The 20,835-nt window shown below is 41.0% G+C and overlaps 1 protein-coding gene across 1 annotated transcript; it reads right to left on the bottom strand.

The window, feature by feature from the left end:
- Positions 1 to 549: 549 nt before the first annotated feature.
- On the bottom strand, positions 550 to 6,747 carry LOC143434405 (uncharacterized). Its single transcript, XM_076913033.1, has 2 exons — positions 6,419 to 6,747; positions 550 to 2,401 (listed from the first exon to the last, which is right to left on the bottom strand). Exons 1-2 carry the CDS (start codon positions 6,480 to 6,482, stop codon positions 2,142 to 2,144), a joined length of 324 nt encoding a protein of 107 aa, XP_076769148.1. The 5' UTR covers positions 6,483 to 6,747; the 3' UTR covers positions 550 to 2,141.
- Positions 6,748 to 20,835: the final 14,088 nt, after the last annotated feature.

The following is a 20,835-nucleotide window of genomic DNA, read 5'->3' as shown; positions in this document are numbered from 1 at the left end:
AGATTCCACTGCAGTTGCCACAAATCTGAACAACCTTCTAATGTCATGCTCTGCTCTGTTTCCCATTGGTGCTCAGATGATCAGATAAGAGTTTGAGTTTGTTCATGCTGTTCACCCACTTAAAACTCTTCTGTACCAACCATTGTTATAGGGATAAAGGCCAAAGCCCTGAACATAGTCTGGGAATACAGTGCCTCTCTCCTGCCTTTCCCTCCAGCATAGTGCCTTGCCTCTACTCTAATCACACTAGCCTTCTCTACCCCTTCCTCTCATAAGGTCTCGCTCTCCCTCCCCTTCCCCTCCCCTCTCTTCCCCCTTCCCTTTTCTCTCTTTACCCCCTCCCTCTTCCTCTCTTCCCCTACCCTTTCTTCTCCCTCTCTCTCCCTCCCTTTGCCTCTCTACAAATAGAGGGAAAGAGGGAGAGGGAGGGAGGAACAGAGGGAGGGAGGGAAGGGAGGGAGGGAAGGAAGGAGGGAGGGAGGGAGGGAGGGAGGGAGGGAGGGAGGGAGGGAGGGAGGGAGGGAGGAAGATTATAAGAAGGGGGGGTCATTTTCCAAGATTTTTTTGTGATCCATGCATGTCAGTGACTGGAGTAAGACAACAACTGTACTCTTCTCGATTCCTTAAAGTGCACTGCAAAGGATAAATAAGAAAGTGAGGAAATAAAATGGTGTAGTGTATGACTGAAAGCCTAAATTTGGCAGTCAGTACCAGTGGAAACTTCATATATTAAACACATACCAGCAGGGTTGCTTACAAAACCTTCCTGAGAGTCCACTGCTTCTGCAGTAAGTGCGGGTAACAACTCTGATCTCAGAAAAATTTTATGGTATTCAGCAAGATAATGTATGCAAAACATTTAGCCCAGAAATGGAAACTATTATTAACAAACCCAATTCCTGTAACTACGTAAATGTTCTTCTCAGAAAAGTTGTCGTTATACAGCGCCAAACTTTTAAATGAAGCAATAGAATGATTTAAGGTAAACATGGTTAAAAACTATCGCTATCCAGATCTCAGGCAGTAGATGTGGTTGGTATGAAAAATTTACAGAAGGATTGCTTGGCTTTTGAGGCTCATTAATCAACATTGAACTCAGGGCCACCATGAAACTTTCAGATGTAATAAATGTCTAAAATCTGTATCAATTTGGAGGGCACCCAAAGCCCACTACTGGCTGGGATTTCCCTCATGCAAATCTCTGTTCTGTTAATGAATTCACTCCCTTTTGCTCTTTTATTATTTGATGTTATTGTGGAGAATTCTGAAGGTTTGTACATCATAGCTGTCTTCTCTGTCAGCCTGGTTATACGTGACAAAAAAGAATCAAGGAGAATATGTCCCAAGAGTTGTGCAGAGTCCATGGCAGATAAACCCGTTGCCAGTATTTCACAGCTGCAGCAGACATCGATAATCAAGCAGGCTGTGACTCCCACCAAACCCCACACAGGTTCTCATTCTTTCTCAGAACAAAGCTTTGATGTGTTGTCTATTCTCCATGCTGGACCAAAGAAGGAGAGCAGCAGCTGAGCTGCATAGCAAGGAGCACAAGGACAAACCTAGCTTGGGTAGAACTCTTGAGCCTGGTCTGAGACGTCTATCATTGATGAACTACAATCTAGAAACTAATATTATTAATTAACTAATTAATGTGATGCTAAAATAATTTGAGCCATCATTTGCATCTTCCAATACTATGAGGGGGAATTACACTCAGAATTTTGTAAAAGTTCTGCTTTTGCTCTAGTTTTCCTTGCATTTCAAACCAACAAAGGACCAAGAAAGTCAGACTGAGATGATAGAAACTTGCTCAGTACAGTCATCATCATCATCATCATTAGCAGCCGAGAAAATGAAGACGGACTGGGGATTCTCACACTTCACAACGTCTGGATAGATGCAACCTGGGATTTCTTTCTTTCTTTCTTTCTTTTCTTTTTTTTTTTTTTTTTTTTTTACTTTAGTTGTTAACATTACCTCACCTTTGCTTCTCTTGCAGAACTGGCATTTCCTATTACCAGGGCTGGTAGAAACAGGATGAATCTCGAAAGGCCAAATCTAAAAGCAGCTTTGGCCCAAGAAATTTTTCCAAGCAAATGTTCAGAATTCGAGTAGTGAGAGCTTGTTTCCTCATCCATATTTCATTTTCTATCATATTCATTCCCTCTATCTTTCTTCTTTTTCTTCTTCTTCTTCTCTTCTTCTTCTTCTTCTTCTTCTTCTTCTTCTTCTTCTTCTTCTTCTTCTTCTTCTTCTTCTTCTTCTTCTTCCTCTTCCTCTTCTTCATTTTCCTCCTCCTCTTCTTCATCTTCCTCCTCCTCTCCCTCTTCATCTTCTTCCTCCTCCTCTTCATCTTCTTCTTCCTCTTCCTCCTCCTCTTCCTCCTCCTTCAGGTAACAGTCTATACAAAGGAAAAGAGAGAACACTAAGAATGTATCAGCCTTGATTTCATTTAGTGAACCTGTAAAAAATTTAAAACAATAAAATACTCCATTTCATTTTATCTCGTCCAAAATCATCAATGCCCTGAGCAATACACACACCAATAAACAAACAAACCAACCAGACTGGTGCCACCTATATTAATACCTGTTCTGTTCTGAGGAAACACTGTCCAAATCCAACTCATAGAGAAAATGGTTTATTTGTCTTATAGGTGACAATTCATCATCTGATATCCATTCATTAAAAACATTACTGAAAACAGCTGACTAAATTTCTTCTCTTTGAGCTGTCAAAACCTGGTCTTTGTCTAGATGTGAGACCCTGCAAAATTTTCCTCCTTCCACGTTAACATGGCCACTAATAATACTAGTGTTCCAATCTTGTCCGTGTGGCCATCTCTAGGAGAAGTTCAAGGCAGGGTATCTGGGAAGGGCTGGAGGGAGAAAGGGAGAGGCAAGTGATACAATTGTTTCAATTTAAAACATTTTTAAAAAGAATGAAAAAAAAGTATATTTTGAAACCTCAACTCGGGCTCACATTATATAATATATAAGCCCCAGTAACCTATACAACTAGGTCATAGCATTGTTCCTCCCAGGGAATGAGCCTTTGGCTATGCAGTGCGCTGCTTGTATGGGTATGGAGAAGAGGCCAAAAGTGAGTGAGTGTGTCTCACTTCCTGAACTCCATGGCCAACTGCCCTTCCTGCTCTCCTTACACAATTCATATGCTTATTCATTCAATGCCTGGCAAAGACAGAAAGAAAACGGCTACAAAAACATAAATTCCTGGAAGGATAGGACAAAAACAACTGACTGTACCTTCAGAAAAACTATGTTGGTAGAGATATCAGAGAAGGTATATCCATGAAGTCTCATCAATATGGCTGCCTTAACAAGGCTCGAGAGAATAAGGATGACGTCAATAGAGGTGCTAACATGGGCCCTCAACCCTGGACAAAGAACTACAGGCAACAAAAAATGCTGAGTGGGAGAAATAGTCTTCCAAGGGATGAGCCCTCAAGCTGGTTATCAAATACTAAGTGGTCAGCATTAAATAATATTCATATAAGTGAACACAGTGGGTTGTATTTGTATATTTAGAAATGTGTGTGTGTGTGTGTGTGTGTGTAACGTAAAGAAATAAAGGCCAGGTATTTGAGAGAAAGCAGAGGCAGGGGTGAATGAGAAGGGCTGGATGGAGGAAAAGACAAATGACATAATTATATTTTAATTTTGAAAATAACACCAGAAAAAAATCTTTAATTTGGTCTTATTTCCCCATTGATAAGAGTTCTCTGGGCCATGTGGAGAAGAGATGAGGTGTAAAGACAGGAAACATGCTGCCCTGCAGAACATTCAGCCAGTGATTGCATCATGGGTATTCACAGGAAGAAAATAAGATGCTTCAGCAGTACATCTTATGAATATGTTAGATGTTTGGGGTGGAGGTAGAATTACTAACCAATCTCTATCTTGCTCTTTGTAGAGAAACATTAGTCCCTTCAAAAACCAGAGACATTAAATGAATTACATAATGGGACCATTAGACTGAAAATCCAAATTTTCCTCAATGATTACACACACACACACACACACACACACACACACACACACGCACGCGCGCGCGCGCGCGCGCGTGTGTGTATGTAGTGGTGGCTCACACCTTTAATCTCAGCACTCCAGAAGCAAAGGTAGGCAGATCTGTGTGAGTTCAAGGCCAGCCTGGTCTACAGAGCAAGTTCCAGGACAGCCAGGGCTACATGGAGAAACCCTGTCTTGAACAACAACAAAAAAAAAAAAAAAAAAAGAAAAAAAAAGAAAAAAAGAAAAAAAAATGGACAAATAGATGAATGGGTAGATAGATAATAGATAGATAGCTCGATAGATAATAGATAGATAGACAGACAGATCAAAAAGAAAAGAGAAAGGTAAGGAAATAAAACAAATAGTTAAATATTGCATGCACATACAAACATGAACATGTGCACACATACATACAATGGCACATAAACAAGAGAAGCATTCAGAGTCCACCCTCTCCTTATCAGTAAGTGTAAATGGGCTCAGCACTATAAATGTGCAATGAGATAAGGATAGACAAAGACAAATCAAATAGAAAATGTGAAGGCATATTTAATTATACAAGAACAATTAACATTTAATACTAAAATGAATGTGATTGTTTAATTCAAATTCAGCATCTAAATGAGTTGAGAAAAGACGGATGTTTTAATAAGTGTTTGGGGAATAGTTAGTGAGTATCATGAGAAAAAAATGGATCATTTCTCCGTTGTAGACCAAGTATAAACTCTAAATCGGTCAGATATCCAATCAGTATTGGAATCTAGAGGTGCCTTTCTCTAAACCCGAGAGTGGGAAACACTCCTATGATTCAAAAATCTAGTTGTTGGGTGTGGTGGTGAACACCATAACCCCCTGTGCTCAGGGGACAGAGAAGTGGATCTCTTTGAATTTAAGATGTGACTAGATGGAGTTGCATAGTAAGACACTGTCTCCAAAAAATATATGTGTAATGAAAAAAGGATTTGATAAGTTTGATATAAATTTAAAACTAAAAATTACCAAACTTAAAAACCTCTGTAATTCAAAATAAAATGACCACCCAGAGAAAAACATTTAGTATTTGCATTGATAATAAATTAATATTTTTATAACAAAAAAGAAATAAATCAATAATTTAGAAAAACTAGTCAAGGAATAGAAGCAGATAGTTTGCAAAAAAGAAATGTAAATGGTTCCTCTCCCCACAAAAAGAGACATGCAAAACAAGACTATACTTGTTACGCACTCAGAATCAGAAGAGTCTAAAGGACCAATAAGCTACAGGTTCGGCAAGGTTAGAGGAAATAAGCATTCTCCTATATTGCTAGTACAAAATGAAACAAAGGCTTAAGAAAAATTGATACTATCAAGCAAAATTAATACTCATTTGTCCTTTGAGAAAGCCCACTTCTAGGATTCCATTTCAATCATAAAAATAGCAAAAGATAGGTGGTAAAGTGGCAATATGGCAGAACTTATATCAGTAAATTTGCAAAAAATCAAATGGAATCAAATAGACATAAGCTCAGGGGTGCCCACACTGCACCTCATGAGACAGATTCTGCCTCTTATACAGCCTACAAGTTAAAAAATAACTTTTTTTTTTAAAGAGTTGTTTTTAAAAAAATGGCAAATATGCCAGCAGTGGTGGTGCATGCCTTTAATCCCAGCACTTGGGAGGTAGAGGCAGGTGGATTTCTGAGTTCGAGGCCAGCCTGGTCTACAGAGTGAGTTCCAGGACAACCAGGGCTACACAGAAAAACCCTGTCTCAAAAAAACAAAAACAAAAAAATGGCAAATATATTATTGTTTGGTTCTTTGGAGAAAATATTTGGTGCACTCTAACTTTGAATTAATATGGTATATTAAAGGCTGGATGTACCTCAGTGATAGTATGTGACTAGCAAGCATGCCCAGGGTTCTACATTCTATCTCCTGCATCAACCAGAAAGAGGAGAAGGCAGAGAAAGAGAGAGAGAGAGAGAGAGAGAGAGAGAGAGAGAGAGAGAGAGAGAGAGACAGAGAGACAGAGACAGAGACAGAGAGACAGAGAGAGACAGAGAGAGAGAGAGAGAGAGAGAGAGAGAGAGAGAGAGAGAGAGAGAGAGAGAGAGAGAGAGAGAGGAGAGAGGGAGAGAGATGTGAAGGAGGAGGGGAGGAGGAAAGGGAGAGGGAGAGGGGGAGGAAGAGGAAGTGGGAGGGGGAGAGAGACTGCCTTGCCCACCGAGTGGAGAACTGTGTAGCTGTAAAGAACACCTGCAGTGGAATGAAAAATAATACATTTCAACACTTTAGTTTGTGATGATATTACAGAAACAGATAATGAAACAGTCTGTTGGCCGCTTTTTAAAATGTATTTTTTCTCTTTCTTTTTTTTTTAATTCTTCTTTCATACAATACACTCTTACCTGTCTCCCCTTTCTCCACTGCCCTCAGTCTGTCTCCACCGCCTCTGCTCTCTCCCAGATCCATTCCTCCTGTTTCCCTTCAGACAAGAGCAGGCCTCCCAGGGATATCAACCAAAAGCAACATAACAAGTTACAATAAGACTAGGCACCAACTCTCATATCAAGGCTGGACTAGGCAGCCAGGTACAAGTCCCAAGAGAAGGCAAAAGAGTTAGAGTTCCCTGTTGCTGGTTGTTAGGAGCCCCACAAGAACAGGAAGCTACACAACCATCAAATAAATGCAAAAGACCTATGCAGACCCTGGCAGGCTCCCTGATTGTCAGTTCAGTCTCTGTGAGCCCCACTGAGCCCTGCTTAGTCCCTTTAATTTTTGAGATTATAATGTAATTCTACACCCATAAAGTCTCACCAGCGTGACTGCCCAAACAGGAGCTGAACAAAGGCAGCAACACAAGAGACAGACTAAATTGGACAGGGTTGGGGGAGGCCACAAGCCTATTGTTCAGTTTCTGAAGAACTCCAATTAACAAGTAAAAGGAAACAAGAGAGCACTGGCCTGGCTTTTCCGGTGTGACCCTACTATCTACCATAGGAATGCTTCCCAGAATAAATGAGAAGCAATGATAAATTTAAACTGCAGTGGTTTCTGCCACCCTGAGTTAAATGACTCTGGGCAACAAACACCAGCGGCAGCATTGCTGCACAGCCCGGCATTACAGAGCACCCGAGTGTCTCCTGATGAAAATAATAATCACCATCTACAGAAATACCGAAAAACCAACCCTCTGTGTGACCAAGCCTTTCAATCTGCTTGAATCATGCAAAATGGAGATGACCAACAAATACGCTAGTGATTCCATAGGGGGAAAAAAAGAATCAGCAAAATACAGACTCTGTATTTTCCAAAAATAAAAAACCCTGTCCTTTCCAAAAATAAAATAAAATGAAGGCTAGATTTTTTTTCCCAACAATTAAGTTGCAAAGAGACTAAGAAAAAAATATATATAAATCAAAGGAGGCATAGGAGACCTATAAAAATTAAAATAAATGGATGTTAATAAAAGGATTTCTATAACAACAGAGGAAATGTAAAGATTGACACCTGAGGACTGTAAATCATTGTTTTATATTATGTTGATACTGAAACTGTATTTTTTTAAAAGAGTTCTGGGATGGCTAATTTTATGTCAACTTGACACAAGCTAGAGCCCTCTGAAAACAAGGTGCCCCTCAACTGAGATAAAGACTTCTACAAGATGATGTTGTAAACAAATAAGCCTGTAGTGCATTTTTTAAATTAGTGATCCACTGGGGAGAGTTCTCCTCCCTCACTGTGAATGGTGCCACCAATGGGCTGATGGTCCTGAGTTCTATAAGAAAGCAGACTAAGCAAGGCAGTAACACTACTCCGAGGCCTCTGCATCAGCTCCTGCCTCCAGGATACTACCCTGTTGGAGTTCCTGTCCTGACTTCCTATTCTGAGCCCCTCCGAGTCCCCTTCGCCCTCGAAAGAAACACGTGAGGCAGTGTTCGGGTGGTTACTACAGCGAGGCTTTATTCTTGTATCAGCAGAAGCGGAAAGACCCCAAGCCCGGGAAAGGCACTGCTATATGTACCCTAGAGTGGCGTGTTCACTTCTGATTGGCTGTTCACTCATTACCCCATATTACGCCCCGAGATGGGCAGTGACTTTGGTGCGCTTTTGCCTTTTGCACCTGCGCAGTTAGTTGTTTACTTGTGGGAGCACAGGATGCCAGCGCCATCTTGTAATGGTGATTGTTGTCACCGCTAACCGCGGCTCCCTACAACTTCCTTCAGTGGTGGACTATGAATGTTGCTTTTGGTCATGATGTTTCTTCATAACAATACTAACCCTAACTAAAGCAGGTTCCCACTTTCACATATTGAAATAGTTGCCCAACAAATGATGCCATGTCTTCTGTGGTCATTAAAATAACATGAAGGCAGTGTGGCACTGGATGAGACTCCAGATGAAATGAAGGGGGCAATGAGCACACCGGGATCTGCTATGCTACCCTACTTCTGTACGTGAAAAATGTCTCATTAGAAGATTGTGTCTAAATGAAACCAGAATAAAAGAAAACTTGAGAATGACCATTCATCTTAAGATCTGAAAAAGAAGTATACATTATAACATCAGGACTGATGGAACTTTATGCTTTTTATTAAAAATTCACCACTGAGCACCCAAGTGGTTCTTTGGAAATATGTCTTCCTCCCTGAAAGGGAGCTCTGGTTACCCATAGATCTCTTTATTTTTAAATCTATTCTGCACCTCATAAGTTTCTTGAAACAATCACTCATCCCTAAATTTAGTTACAAAGCAGAATCACCCAGTCAGTCTTTTTTTCCAATTCATATTTCAGTCCCATCCAACTCTATGAGTCAGAACCCCTCCCTATGGTGAGGTCATTGAACCCCTGCTGGTGCTGATGGAGTCAATTCTGAACTCTGGGACTAGACCTTAGATCAATATTTCTACAGCCTTTTAAATCCACATCTTCTCTTGATAAATGTTAAGATGGTTTATCAACCTCTACGATTTTTAATATAGCATTTGAGCTTTGTAAAAGTTCTTCAAACTATATTGTCTTATGTCTATTTTATATACATTTCTGCGTGTAATATACATTTACATATTTTATAAAGTACTTTAATGTGCTCTTCCAACTCTTGGGTTTGTCTTCAACCTAGCTCTTGAATAGTAATTAATAATCATTTAAATAATCATAAGATGGGTTATGGCATGTTTTCTACACCAGTATTTTTGCCACGAAGAGCACCCCAGTTTGGAGACAATCATTCTTTCATTTATTCAAGAACTGTTTTGTTAGTTCTGTTTTGTTGTGGTGGTTTGTTTGGTTGGTTTGGTTTGGTTTGGTTTGGTTTGGTTTGGTTTGGGGTTGTTTTTGATGCCTGACACACATCAGGCATAATGCTAAAGACACAGTGGTCAATGAAACACGCTATCACAGAGAGGTGGTTAATAATCATAACAAATGGGGTGACAAAGAACAGATGGGAAGATGAGGTTGGAAATGATCTGTTTTAGAACTGGCATTCTAGAAAGATCTCGATGAAGAAGTAACATTTCAGCTAAGATGTGACAAAAAAAAAAAAAAAGAGAGAGAGAACCAAATGAACTGGTGGGGATGTGCTACATAAGGAGAAGTGTAAACCAAAGCCTTGGGGCAAAAATCTGCATTTAGGAGCAGAAAAGGCATCAACTGGTTCGTCACGGTCAGGATGCTGTGTGAGATTTTAGGACACTAGAAGTTTTTACACAGCAAAGCTTTTGGAAGTAATTGCTAACAACTAAATGAAAGAAGAAGCCAAAAGCCCTATCACCAAGAATCAGCCTTTTGTAGACGGGAGATTAAAATCCAAACAGAGAGAATGGAAACATCCTCAGCCCTAGAAGAGGGGGAAATGTGGCCATTGTGTTCCTGCGAACCCAGCTGAAGACCCTCAAGCCCAGCTTGAGCTGCAAAGATGCAGAACCATCTACCATTAGTGCCCCAAAAGGCCTTGAAAGTGTCCCTTGAGATGACTGTGTGGACTGGAGTCCAGACAGCCTGTTCCAAATTTTAAGAGCTACATAGAGATCTCACAAACCCTTGGGAAGCCCTATGGCTTCTAGAATATCACTCAAACTGAATACTACCCTAAGGAACACAGATGGTCAGAGGAGAGCATCAGTCAGAACAAATGAAGAAGCCAGCAAGATAGTTCATCTGGTAAAAGTGCTTGCTATTCAATCTTGACTACCAGAGTTCAATTCCTGGATCCCACAATGGAAGGACAGAATCAATTCCCACAACTTGTTCTCTGACTTTCTCATGTGTGTCTATTACTCACACATATACATCACACACACACACGTACACACACGTACACATACACTAATAAAGTTTTTGAAAGAGAAAATTGAAGAAATGTGACTTTTAATGTGTGCGTGAGAAAAATCACACCTTCCACAATAAAATAACCACAATTACAAAAGACTATCTGTATGTGATGTAACCTCTACCCTACAATCATCACACCATCTGGTATTACTGCTCTTTTCTTCCCTTTCCACTCCCAATTCTGTCAGTGGGATACTGAGACTCGGGTTAAGTTAAATTATAAAACCATATGCCTAGTAGCACTCGGCAGATTATACCAACTACTGTTACTAGGCATATGTATTGAAGATAGTGGCTGAGTAGTTGACAAACTAAAAGAATGTCTGACTCACAGAATTTTGCGTCAACTATCAGTGTAAAGGAGTCCCAAAGCTTAATAGGTCTCCAGACCTAAACATAACTGCTCCCATGATGGAAGTGGCTTCAGGCTATAAAACTTAATACATAAACAACACCACTTACCAAACTAAAACAAATCTTAATCCATCAAAATCTATAGTTCTGGGAAAGTCTCTAAATGTACTAACTTTGCTTTTTGGCTTCTGTAGTTTCACTTCTTGCTAACTGTTCTTGTTAACTGAAGTATGTCAACCCAGTTTATGGTTTTTGTGCTTAAAAGCTCACCCTGAGGAAGGCTCAGTGCTACACTGGGATCCAGAACATCTAGTATAATTACCAGCTGGCTAATAAAGCCTTTCTATTTGCTTAAACCCATGTTCAAGCAGTCTTCTCTGATGGATTCCCCACATCAGTTTATCTAAATTTCTGTGAGCTACTGAAGAGATCCAAAAACTCAATACATTTGTTTTGGGAATCTTCAATGTATAATCAGTCTTAATGGGGCCAAGATAACATAAGCGCAATGCTATCCTTGGCAAGCCAAAATTTATCAGGAAATAAAAACATGCAAACAAGTATACGGTAGCTAACTAGAACATGCAAAGCATTTCATCAGCCTTGGGGGTAGTGAAGAAAACCCCTACAAAAGAGACATGTGATAGGGAGATGACTTCAAGTCCCAAGTGCTGGGAAGGATGTTTACACACTTCCTTTGTGTATTTGAGTAGCATTAGTGGACCCAATTAGTTCAGAACAACACAAGGCTTTGTTCTCTCATCAAGGGTTTTACCAGATTGTATGTATAATTTCATCAATCTGAAGTCCCTCAGGGGCAGGGCTTCTGAATGGTCATCTCCAAGCTGAGACGGCTGACCCGGGAGGCCGGTGGTCTGTCCTTCGGATCCCAGATACCATCAGGAGCCACCGAAGAATAGAGACTGGGGGCGAGCGGGCTGGCCCACAGCTGAGAGGAACAAGGGGGAGGGAAGCCCCGACAGCACCCCATGGGTAGAGACTCTTGGTTACTGCACTCGCTTGGCTGGGTCACCTAGCTTGGTTGAATTGGCGGCCTCCATGGTGGGAATGTAGAGAAGTCCCTAGCAGGAGATTAGGCGGCAGTGGTGGAGGCACGTGGAGGCTCATTAGTTAAAGGCCTTCTCCATGGTTCCCCACAGCAGGGCCCCAAAGACACAAGGAAGTCCATGGTTCCAAAAGGTTTATTGTCATGGTGGAAAGTGAATGTGGCTGCACCCGCCCCTCAGGGCAGACCTGAGTTAAATAGGGAGGGAGGAATGAGGAGGGTCTGGGAAAAATGATTAATTGGCTACTCCCTCTGGCCTTCAGATATCTCATTAATATGAAAATCTCTTGAGGCTGAGGCCTGTAGTCATGCCCTCTACCTGTGGAGGGGTTGGTAGGGGCATTGTCCTGCATGACTGAAAGGCACTAATCAATGGAGGTCTTAGACCACGTGTCAGGAGCCTGGAGTCTGAGAGCATGGTGAAATGTATGCCATCCCTTGCAGGGTCTCTGGCCATTTCTAGCCAGTGCTCTACCAGAAACCAAGCTATCCTTTTCACGGACCCACACTTTATATGGTCCCAAGTAAGTTCCATTTGTTCCAAACAAATACAGTAAACTTCCACAGACAAAGCTCCCCTGAGGACACTTCACACATTTCACAGACTCACAGAGAACAGTTAACTTCGTGTCATATTGCTAGTTACTCAATATATGATTACTTCTGTGTCTGACCCTCAACTTCTGTATCTTTAAGTGTACCCTCAAGGGCTGAAGATGGCATTCAGGCCTGAAGGCATCTAGAGTCTACAGGATCCCTACCTTGACCATGGATAGCTTCATCCAGCTTGAAATAAAGCAAGCTTGTGCCCCTAGCAAAAGAGCTAAGGCTCCGCTTGAGTTTCTTGTTTGGGTAGCTCAAACTGAGAAGATATCTGGCACAATGGAAAGCCATACTCTGCAATGAACATATGGAAAAAGATAACTTTTCAAACAGCTGGTTGAAGAGGGGAAAAATCAGATATGCAGAAACAACCAGGGACACAAAACAATGAGATCAAAGAAGGGGGGGGCGGGTAAGGTAACTGGCTTCTCTCCTGGTGATGTTTCTGCTTCCTGCATCTAATCTCTGACACTTTCAGTAAACTGCTCTCTTCGAATTGCTTAAATTAGTTATGATGTTCCTGCTTCTACAGCCAAAAGGCTGCTGTCATTCAGGCCAGGAAGATGACGATGGATGTGCAGACAACTGGGTATGGGAGAAATCATTGTTCTGATTGGCAAAGGAGTCCCTGCAATGCAATGGTTTGTGCAGAGTCACATCCTGGCACTCAGCAGCAAGCCCTGTGCCACTTCTATGGGGAGCAGTGACAGCCCATGCCCAACAAGGGTTGGGCAGCACTATGCCTGTCACAGGGTCCTGATCAGAGCAACTTGACAGTGGATGCTAATGAATCCCGCAGTTGGGGCGTGGATCATACCTGCTGTCTTCAGCAATGGCAGCAGCCCAGCTGGCTTCCTTGCTCAGGTGCTAGGGGAGAACAATAGATAGGAGAGAGCTTGTCCCCTCCCCCCCCCCCCCCCCAGCTCAGAAACAATCATGGAGAATTCTCTGCAGGGGCCACTTTCAAAAGCACAGAGTAAACAGTAGGTAGGAAATAAGGAAACTGTGTAGAAAAATCAGCTCCCCTCTGAGAATATATTCTACATCTACCAAGACAAAAATGTCCCCCATTCCTGCTTCTGCTTTCATGGCATGGCTTTCTATCTTGTCCCCTTTCAGAATCCTCCTGGCTACATAACATGGTTATTTATCTTCTGTCTTCCACCAGAAGATAGACTCTGGATGGGCAGACTCTTGGTCAAGTTCGTGTTTTACATAACATTATGTTTCATAACTTCATGCATGTATTTTTATCGCATTCACCCCCTGACTTCTCCACATAACTCCTCCCAGACCCATCCCCCACTGCCCCACCCTTCTGACTCCATGTCCTTTCTTTCCTCCATCAAATCTTATTGCCCTTAACCATATTGAGAACCTCCCTTTGCTGTATGCATTCACATGACTAATATGATACATGGAAAGCTAGATCCCACTTTAAGTGGCAGCTGTGATTTGTGAGCTCTTCACACAAGCTGTTTAGAACAAACCATGCCCCTTCTTGTATTTTCTCTATGACTAAGGTCCCTGACTTTTGTTTGCTTCTGTATACTCAAAATCACGATGCCTGAAATCCACCTACTGCAGGAGCTAGGCTAGAAAGTAACTGCACTAAGCTAACTATGGTGAGTACACAGTAATTGACTACATCATGCCCTGCTTTGGAATGTGCAAAAATTATACCTGCTGCTGCCAAATTAGAAACGGCTTCCAAGTACCCGATGCTACATTCATCACCATGTCCCAGAAAGATGCTGACGGATGGTTTTCAAAAACTTCAAAGGACTCTTGCAATAATTGCATATTCATTAGATAAATTAGTTCTAGATTATTTTTAAAACTGTAACTCAGAAAAAAAACCACAAAACAACAAAGAACTGAATAGAATTATGCAGGAATGGTGTTTAGAATATAAAAATGTAGAATACTGTTCATTCTTTCTGAAAGCATTAAATGGGAAAATAAAATGGAGGCGAAACAGTAAACCTAAACGTTAAAAGGCACATAGAGAAAAATAGTCTGCCTCTATGAAACTCAGCCCTTAGGAACTGGATAGTTTTGCAAATGGTTTTAGTTGATGGGCAGGGGACAAGGGGCAGGGGTGCAGTATATACATAGTGTTTGCACTCTTGATGCAGCAGAAACATTATTGGTAAAAATAATAACCACTATTACCACACTATTGCCAGCCTGAAGTGGATGACTAACATATTTTGGCTGAACAAGTATCTGTAGGATCTTGATAACTGAAGAGCCACAATCTAGTATAACATACCTGGCATTATTTATTTTTTAAGACTACATTATGCACAGAATAAACACCTACCACTTCCCCTAGATGTGTTAAACAGGGTGGAGAGTCTCAGGATGTGCAAAGTACAGAAAAGCTATCAACGGAGCATCAGGTGACTCACAGATTCCTACCCTGAAGTAAGTTGCAAATTGGAAAAACATATTCTGGAATCTCGGGGCCAGGCAGGAGGTGCAAGAACTGGTGTCCGCCAGGTGGTGAGGTTTAGTGGCATGCTCCGCTCCTGAGGCCACATGTGTACAATATTAAGGTATAAATTAAAGCGCCCAGTGGTAGTTCCTGTTTGTTGCCAAAGCCCCTTGAGGTTGATCACTTCACCATATGTGAGGGGTTGGCTGGCTTTCACCTGGCAGAAAAATCAAGAAGCATCTCAGCACTTCGCGTTCCAAAGCCAGTCCCATCTTGATGATGATAACCACAGCACTACATGGATTGGTTTAAAAAAAAAAAAAAAAAAAGGAAACATGAAGAAAGATGATCAGAGAATGAAACTGTAATTACAAATGTCAGCTAGTAACTCAAAGGAAAGCAGAGAGCCAAGGAGGATCATAAAGGATTTTATTACATTAGGGATGGGACAGTTCGGGAACACCAGCATCTCTAGGCAGTGTAGCACATTGACTGTAGCACCAGGAGCAGGAAAACTTCGACTCATATCCAGTTCAGCCCTTTGATAGCTCTGTGGCTTTGACTCACTTGGTATATATCATTTCCTTCTCCACACCTCACTTCCATCATATGCAAAATGAGAGTGATAATATGCACCACATAAGTAGAGCTGTAATGATATAACATAAACAACCTGGAGAATTTAACAAAAATGTAACATGTGTCCTTCTTTCTATTCACCCACCAAGGAACTTCTGTGTACAACAGAAAACCACAGCTAATCAATACCGTGAGCTGTGGACCCTAGTCCCAATGGATACATCTACAAAACATTCCTGCACATAAGGCTCAGGGAACATTGGGGAAGACGGGGTAAAGCCAAAGGATCAGGTATTTTGCCATAAGATCTTGTTTCCTAGTAACATCAGCAGATATGCCTGTATTCCTACCAACATGAACTGAACAAGGAGAACGCCAGCAAACATGTCCAACTGTGCAGGAGATAAAGATGATGATGATTCAATCCTATAAAATCCAATAATGAAGCCTATGGAAACAACCTTATTCAAAGAGTAATGCTGGGAAAGTGAGAGATGCCTCTCCCCCGGGAAGAGTATACCAAATGGTTGTCCAGTGTCAAGTGGTCAGCTCTGAAAACATACATTCAAGTGACATCATCTAGACTCAGTAGTTATACTTTGGAATATATATGTATATACAAGTAGATATATCCATGCAATAACAATTGGTGCAAAAAGAGGCCAAGAACTTGAAGGAGAGTGGAAAGGTGTAGGTGGAAGATTTGGAGGGTAGAGAGGGAAGGGAGGAATGTTGTAATTAAAATAGAATCTCAAAAATAAAGAAATAAGATAAAGAATGACTGAGAAGAACAACCCACTCTGACTTCTACATACAGATACACAATCAAGTGTATGCACACCTGTTTGTGTACACCATTGCAAATACATACAAAAAAATGAGAGATAGAGAGGTCAATTACAGGTAGAGTTGGTGACTTGTGCCAAATGGCACAGTAAGAATAAGTGTAGGGCTCTGGGACTTGGACCCACATCCATAACACATGGGCATCATTGCTCTAAACACTGTGCTGTCCTGTAACTACTTTCAGCTCAGATCAAATCTAAAAACTTCAAGTGGAGTCAGGCAATGACCAGCACTCCAAGTTCAGATTCTAGCCATGGTACTTCCAGGACAAGACAATCACTGAGGCCAGTGCCAAGACCTGAAGGTCTAGCATTTGGGAACTGGAGATGAGAGAAACTATAAAGTCCAGTGCTAATATTGCAGGGAAGTGTAAAGAAAGTTGGTCCATTTATCTCTGATTTTTCTTCAGTCCTTATTCTTCACATCTAATTAACCATTGTCTTACTGCTCTAATTTCAGAAATACATCTGCCACTCTCCTCCCTCTCCTCATCCTAAAAGCTACTATCCTAAAATTTTGAGATACCCAATCTATGTACTGCCAGCTTTGCTCCTCTGCTCCACCTATACTATCCTAGTCAGTCTGTTGTTTCTGAAATACATCTGAGCCTTTCTGTCTCCATCTCCTGAAGTTCAGTAGCCTCTCCTGGCCTTGGGGTGAAGGAGCTAAGTGGAGAAAGAAAACAAAAGATGCACTAAGATTTATCTGACAACTTCATCTCTCACGTCTCCAAATTTCATTCTTCCTTCAGACAAATAAAGGACTTTTAATTTCTCTGATGCAATACAGTTTCTAGGCCAATACCTTCAAGTCTCAGCATGGACATCATTTCTTCCAGGAAACCATTGCTGGTGCAGGTAAGGCCTTGGAAGACAAACTTCATATCACACTCCCCTTGCCACGATTCTTTTTCTCCCTTTATGCGACTCTAACACCTCATTATGACCCCATGACTCCATATCTGTTTCAGAACTGCTATAAAGTATTGTCTAGAGGGTATAAGATGCGCGTGTGCGCGTGCGCGTGTGAAAGAGAGAGAGAGGTGAATGTTTATGATAGATATAAAATAAATACAACTGGATAAACTCAGGAAGTAGTCCATGTAAAGAAAAAGAGTAGAAAGCTATGGACTTATGGGGAGGATCTTCTCTGCAGAGTCACCAGGGAAGGAGGTGTTGTTAATTTTGTGTTCATCGTCTCCCCTGTACTGCACAGTTTCCATCTTGGAATCCTCTGAGGTTTTCTAAGAAAGAATCCAAAAGGTCTGTTTGACCTTTCTGGCCTCCCCAGTGTCTTGATATCAGCATTCCTTGAAAAGTCCTTTGCCATTGGTTTACTGCATGTGATGACAGAGGAAAGTATGTAGATATACAACTTCTAAACAGCCTGAGAACTCATCTTCTGCCTTGTGAGAAGAAAAGGTTGGCTATGGAGTAAATTTCATATAACCATACCCATGTGTATGCCTTCTAAGCCTGAGTATGTGCCTTTCTGTAGAATCCTGTGCATAGCCTAGATAAACATCTCACCCACAATCCAGATACATAGCATTATAAGTTTCCTTGGGTAAAGATCATACTAAGTTATTTATTCTTAAACCTGCCACTATACCTGGCTCATATAAGGATGTGGTATTTTGAAATTAATTTTAGTGAATATAGTATAAACAACCTACCCATAACTCTTTGCCTCAATACAATACATAATAACCTTTCTAGCTACAGTATCATGCACTTAAGTAACTAGGACCAAGTGGGAGACTTGGGTCTCCCCTCAGCCCTACCAGAGGTAGTCTTTCAGCCTCCCTTTTGGAACCTCAGAGGAATCACTTGGCTAGAAGTGAGAGAGCTGTGGGCACCAGAATGCCCTTAGAGTTGATCTGGAGAGGGTTTAAAAAAATAAAACAAAACAAAAAAAAACAAAACAACAACAACAAAAAAATGCATCATAACAAGTCCAAACTGATGGTATTAGAGAATTTTATCCTTGCTTGCTCTAATTTTCTTGATTTTTTCAGCTGGTTCTACTAAAAGAGGACAAAGCCAAAAAGCAATAAAACAGCTTCATATATATATATATATATATATATATATATATATATATATATATATACCTTGTTGTTCTAACTGGAGATAATCATGATCAAAAAAGTATCTGGGTTCATGTGAGAGCAGCTGTTCTCTCTGGCCATTATCATCCCAGTATTGATGTTATTGGAAACCTGGCTATGTTGAAAGCACTGGTCTAGGGTTGGAGCAATGAGACCATTTGACTGCCAAGTCTCCTAGAAACTTTTAAAAGGAAAGTTCAGAGAACACAGGGTCAGGAAGTCTGGGTCCCAGTCTTATCTATACCATGTGTGACGGCATGGTCTCTAAAACTACCCTGAAGAAAATAACTCCCAAGATCCAAACAATTGGCCCAGACTACCCCAAAACACCAAAGCCATGAAATTCAATGCAACAGCACAGAATGGTTCTTGAGTGAACACTCAAACAACACAGTAGTGAAACATCTCATGAGATTATGAATGAGACCTCAGACAAAAAACAAAAACAAAAACAAGAAAAGACTGTAGAGGATGTTATTAAGTCAGTTGACAAAACTGTCTTTTCCTCCCAGTCTCTGCTGGGTGTTGTCCCTGTGGCGTCATAGACGCTAGGCAAATGCTCCAGCACTGAGCCACATCTCCAGCCCCAAATTGCCATTCTCTTGTTTACTAACGAGCTTTTTCCTTTGCAGATTGCCTTCCCCCATACTAACTCCATGACAGAAAAGATATTTTTATAATTTATTTTCTTTTGTGTCATTAGGATTTACTAGACAATCCATGATAGTTTTTGGATCAATAATGAATGAGTGAACAGATAAGATTAACTCTGGCCACACGATCATTTTTCACCAACTACTGGCATTTCTCAACTTGATACTGGATTGCTTAAGTCAATTGTCCTAGTTAGTTCTTAACAAATAAATAAAATGGGGCAGATGCCAGCAGAACCATTTAACAGATGAATAAACAAACAATTGCACCAAGGCTCCTATCTCTGGATGGAGCTAGAAGCAAAAGGCAATCTGTTCTCCCAAGTGTCTGTTTTATCAACGTTTGGCACAACCTCAGAAAAACAGGTGTGTTCCGTTTTCCCCTCTAAGCCAGTGCCTCTGAAAATCATGCTACAAGAGCGTGACACAATCTCATTTTCTTCTGCAGCTTACTGCTGCCCTGAAGTCTACAGCTTCTGAGGGTGATGAGAAGGCTTTTAACCCGGTGAATCAGTAGCTGATCTCTGTCCACCTCCATCGCTAGAGTGACACGCAGAAGCGCCAGAGACATCCCAGGTCTTTAAGGCCCCTTGTTTGTTGCCCTCAAATCTTACTCTGGCAATTTTCACAACATTAACTTGTCCTTTGGATGGAGGCAAAACTTTCAGTAATCATAACAGGCCTGACTTAGATCAGCTGTAATGGTATCTGCAATTTTTGTCCTTGCTCCACAAAAGTGAAAAAGAAAGCATTGAGATGTTCTAAAGAAGTCCTTGTTGAATATATAATAAACTGCTCTTTGAGCTCCAGGAAGCTCCCAAGGTACTTGTAATCCACAGGGACAAAAAGATAAAAATATAAAAATAAATAAATAAAATTCAGCAAAGTAAGAGCACTTCCTACTCCTCCAGAGGACCAGAGTTTGTTTCTAGCATCCTTCTCAGGTGTCTCACCACCTATAACTTCAGCTCCAGGGCATCTGATAACATTTCTATACTCTCTGAGTACCTGTACTCACCCAGGCACAAAGACACACATAGAGACACACACATACACATAAAATAAATCTTTTTTTTAAAGATAAACAAAAGATGTATGTAGTCAGAGGGACAGCACAGCATGCCACCGAGAAGGAAGAGATAGAGAGAAGCTTCTCAGGAAGAGACATGTGTACTAATAGCTGAAAGGAATTATGAGTTACCCGTGGAAAGGGGTGGAAGAGATCCATGTCTTAGCAGAAGAATGCATGTCCTGTGTCCTGACGGTGATAGAGCATTGCACACCAGAAGATGGTAGAAAAGCACCATGCACCCAGGAAAAGATGTGAGCCTTGACAGAAAACATGCAACTGCAGAAATGCGGCACAGTCTGGCGGTTTAGACTTTGTCCACCAAGTATTAGGAAGTATTAATTTCCCATAGAGATGATCTTTTCCAGGCATAGTTCAAGATAATGCAGGACTCCTTTAGTCAGAGTGTAGCCAAGAAGCAGGGACTCTACCAATTATCTTTAGGAAAACAATAAATCTAAATAATTAGCCATATGTTAGGAAACTGACAAGAATATAAGAAGATTTCAGATCATCATAAATATTCAGGAAACAGCATCTATTTTGAGGGCTTGGGAAACAAAAAGAGACAGTAAGGCTTGTTGTCTGTGCACCCACATTCATACATCACACACACATACACATTATACACATCACAAACACCACACATATACATCACACACATCACACACACACATATCACACACACATACACACATCACACACACACATACATACATATATCATAAACACATACACATCACACACAAGCATACATACATCATGCAT

Source organism: Arvicanthis niloticus, chromosome 14 (genome assembly GCF_011762505.2).
Source record: "Arvicanthis niloticus isolate mArvNil1 chromosome 14, mArvNil1.pat.X, whole genome shotgun sequence".
Classification (NCBI taxonomy): domain Eukaryota; kingdom Metazoa; phylum Chordata; class Mammalia; order Rodentia; family Muridae; genus Arvicanthis; species Arvicanthis niloticus.
Note: the sequence above shows the minus strand (reverse complement) of the source record. Positions and strands in the feature narration are given on the sequence as shown.

What these genes read in the sequence shown, in the direction of transcription:
- LOC143434405 (XM_076913033.1), bottom strand. Translation starts at nt 6,482, where the DNA reads ATGGATCTGGGAGAGAGCAGAGGCGGTGGAGACAGACTGAGGGCAGTG. An exon ending in AGTGGAGAAAGGGGAGACAG is followed by an intron (nt 2,402 to 6,418) that starts GTAAGAGTGTAT and finishes TCCTTTGTATAG; the next exon opens with ACTGTTACCTGAAGGAGGAG.